Here is a 3,855-nt window from a genome sequence, read left to right as displayed (position 1 = left end):
TTAGTTCAAAATGCCTGCCTTCTTGAAATAGTCTCCACCCTGGGAATGAAAATCAAGTTATTGGTAGGAGATTTGGTGCATAGAGTTAACAAAATGTCAGACAATCATTTTTTTTCTAACTTACATGGCCAAGAAGGTTGAGGTCGTGGTCTGGATGACAGAATCCTCTATTTCTGTTCCCACTCACTATCTCTAGCACCAATACACCAAAGCTAAAGACATCAGATTTTATTGAGTAGAGACCATCAATTGCATACTCTGGGGATATGTAGCCACTGCAGACAACTATCGAATGTTAAATCCAAGTTTAAGGAATGGGCATAGACTGCTAAACTAGGAGATACTTACTATGTTCCTACCACCCTACTTGTGATGGCTTCTGTTTCGTTTTCTCCAAAACTCCTCGCTAGGCCAAAGTCTGAAATCTTGGGGTTCATATCATTATCTAACAAGATATTGCTGGCTTTCAGATCTCTGTGAATTATTCTTAGTCTCGAATCTTGGTGGAGATAAAGGAGTCCACGAGCAATTCCATGGATAATATGGTAGCGATTAGGCCAGTCTAGTTGTGTGCTCCGAGTTTTGCCTGCCCATTTTAATATTTTACCCAAGTCAATCGAATTCTGGCTCTCGTCAGATTCAAGAACAAATATATATGAAAGGAAGACTGAAATTAAATTTGCTAGGTCCGGAGAGCCTCAAACCAAAAATCAGGCTGTCCAAGCTTCTGTTAGGCATAAACTCGTAGATTAGCATCCTTTCATCTTCTTGAATGCAGCAGCCTAGGAGCTTAACTAGATTGCGGTGTTGAAGTTTTGCAATATGCTTAACTTCGTTCATGAACTCTTCGAGTCCTTGTCTCGAATTCCTTGAAAGCCTCTTCACTGCTATGTCTTGCCCGTCTTTCAAAATTCCCTGCAAATATTCATTCCTTACTTGAGAAACCTTTCTTTGGATGTAAGATTTGAGAATTTTTGCAAAATGCTCCGTGCTACTCGAATTTTCCTTTGTTGAAGTAAAAAGAGTTGGAGTACTTCCTTAGAAGTCAAAGTTTCATCCATGGAATATAATAAATAAATAAATAAAGTCCATTCAGTTGAATAGGTTGAAGATAACTACAAAGGTGCCAGGGACTCCCAACATGAAATTCAGAAGCCTTTTTTTTTTTTTTTGGTAAGTGAAATTCAGAAGCCATTGACAGCTTATTATATCATTACCTTATATACTGGTCCGAAACCCCCTTCTCCTAGTTTATTTGTAACAGAAAAATTCTCGGTTGCAATAGCCATGACACCCAAGTCAAACATCTGCAGTTCTTGATCTTGCTCGGTGCTGCTCTTGTTCGAGCTTCTTTCGATAATACCTGTCATGTTTCCTACAAATTAGAGCTTGAACAAAAACCAACATCCTATCCCTTCTTTTTAGTTAACTGAGCTTTCATTATTTATTTTAAATATAACAAGTTCATTACGACTTTTTTTCTCATGAAGCATCCAGGTCAAACCTCAGTATAATAAAGGCCTTGAGGATTCGGAAAGTGGGGGTGAAGATTTGAGTTACTTACCGTTTTTCTGCCGTTTCTTCTTCCAAAAACACAAGACCAAGAGTAGGCCAAGTAAAAGCATTCCTGTTGGCAGCGTTGAGATTACTATGATCCTCATTTGTTTCTTTTTATTGGATTTATAGTTATTCTTCGTATCACCCTCGTGATCTAGATACCAGTTGAGGAGCAAATCCAAGAGTTAAAAATCAACAATACGAAATTTCAGAAACTCAGTGCTGTATTTTTTTGGTTGGTACGTGTGGTTGGATAAAACAGATAAACAATATGAACCCATTCCCTGCAGCTATCTATCAAATTCAGAGTATACTGATGCATGATTTTACAACATTGACTGACAAATCCATTTAATTTTGTCAGAGAAGTTACGAAAACAGCTTCGGGTCAAGTCAATCAGTTCACTATGCTGCTTTCATATACGTGTGTGTGTGAATTGCTTGATCAAAGGAAAAACACAACAGAAGCAAACTCCTGCTACAGAGCAGCATAGCTATACAAAAGGAAACAAGTACTAAAAAGATCAGTTCCCTGTTGTAACAAATAGCAAACTAACCTGTTCTTCTTATAGATGGTTTAATAGATAGGGGTTTTCTACAGTTTATGCTTCACGGTAAAAAGAATAGCTTGAAAGATGCTATTAATAGAAGAGTTTTCATAATTGTCACTAAGTGATATGTTAGGTGACATGGAATATCCTGTGGATGCGTTTATAGATTAGTTAAATAAGGCAAAGCCCGAGAAGAATGTCAGTATGACAGAAACAATCATCATTTTGGATTCGACCATTGGAACATGCTTAAATTTTTCACTCTATGGGGCGTCATAAGGCATGTAACATGAACATGATCAGTCTCCTATCCATATCCTATGGTGTTTTCCCAATTTCTGATTAAAAGGAAGAAAAGGTAAGGAACGCTTCCCTAGCATGTTGTTTTCTATCTAACCTTTCACTTCAGTTACAAAGGTTGGGACTTAACTGATTTCAATGCAGTGCACTTAACTATCAGTATGAGAAACTACCTTTTCAAGTCAGAGGATAGATTCTTACCTAGTTCTGACGCAGCCATCCGTACATAAATGTCTTGCCCATTTTCATTTAATCGTCTGATATCAATCAGGTCACTGAACCAGAGCAAGCATCCACTTCCTCCTTCTCTGATGTCCAAATTTGTGTAAGCTATACAGGAGCAGTTCTTCGTACACATGTTTCTACACTCTTCAAGATTCATGCTTTTGCTGAACCAGGAATTTGCTGTCTCTGGCAACTTCACGCCAGAGTATTTTCTAAACCCATCTGTTGAGCAATTTAAGGGGGTCCTTCTTTCACAGCCACCTGACCAGTTCATCATCTGCCAATCTTTTGGAACTTTCGGTATAAATCCTCTCAGGCAACCACACATTGGGGAATCGTTAATATGACAGCTACCATATACACCACACAGTACATACCGGTTACAATCATCAACTTGTGCTGTAAGATAAAATACCCAGATGTGTGCGCTACTAGACCATGTGAAGCGCTGGATGTTTCCATTTTGAGTAAGAATTACCCTTGAAAGGATTGATCTGTCAGGAAGCTGATAGCTATAGTACATCTCCTTTTCAGTAAAAACAAACGCATAAGTGTACACAGGATTTGGCTGCATTTGAGGACAGCCACTGAATCGAATACCATTCCAAGGTCCAGATCGATACATCTGAAGTGAATTCGCTCGCAGAACCTTTTCAGGATATCCAGCAGCTTTCAATCCATATGTAAAGACACCTCTAGATGGATCGTCAGGTGTCTTCCATGAAGATAAGAATCGATCCAGGCCTGTCGTTGTATTCCTTCCAAGCTTCATACCTGGCAGTAATGTGTCACATGGATAGTCAAAACTCTGCCACAATAAATTTTCCATGCTACCGTCACCCTCATCTTTCACTATAAGGTTTCCTGAATCCAAAAGCTGTGCAACTGGATTCCTTACAGATCTCGACGAGTTGGTCGACCAAATGATGTTCCCGTTATGATTGAGGAGGACAAGAATTCCCCGGTGGTTAAGCCTTAAAACACCAGACGAATCGGTGAGAAGGATTTCTGTTAGGTTGGTTGCCATTTCATGTGCAACAAATAGATGGCACCAACCATTGACTATTGGTAGCTACCATTGTTGAATGAACTAGAGTTGGTGGCCACCATTGTTGAATGAGCTAGAGTTAGTAGCCACAAATGTTGACAACAAACCAAGAATAGCCTCCATGAATGCCTATAAATAGAGGCATATGTTAGAGAGCAAAATGAGAGAGAGGAA

The 3,855-nt window shown here is 39.1% G+C and overlaps 1 protein-coding gene across 1 annotated transcript in view; it reads right to left on the bottom strand.

Annotated features, from left to right (window-relative positions):
* Positions 1–3,855, bottom strand: part of LOC105109449 (G-type lectin S-receptor-like serine/threonine-protein kinase At4g27290) — an 8,368-nt gene continuing 4,513 nt past the window's right edge. The window contains exons 2-8 of the mRNA XM_011004172.1: positions 2,610–3,639; positions 1,565–1,711; positions 1,218–1,363; positions 705–915; positions 349–586; positions 125–275; positions 1–39 (exon numbers count right to left, since the gene is read on the bottom strand). Coding sequence (XP_011002474.1) covers positions 1–39; positions 125–275; positions 349–586; positions 705–915; positions 1,218–1,363; positions 1,565–1,711; positions 2,610–3,639 — 1,962 coding nt within the window. The remainder of the gene's footprint in view (positions 40–124; positions 276–348; positions 587–704; positions 916–1,217; positions 1,364–1,564; positions 1,712–2,609; positions 3,640–3,855) is intronic.

This window comes from Populus euphratica, unplaced genomic scaffold (genome assembly GCF_000495115.2).
Source record: "Populus euphratica unplaced genomic scaffold, PopEup_1.0 scaffold218.1, whole genome shotgun sequence".
Taxonomy (NCBI): domain Eukaryota; kingdom Viridiplantae; phylum Streptophyta; class Magnoliopsida; order Malpighiales; family Salicaceae; genus Populus; species Populus euphratica.
This window is presented reverse-complemented; position numbering and strand designations above follow the sequence as displayed.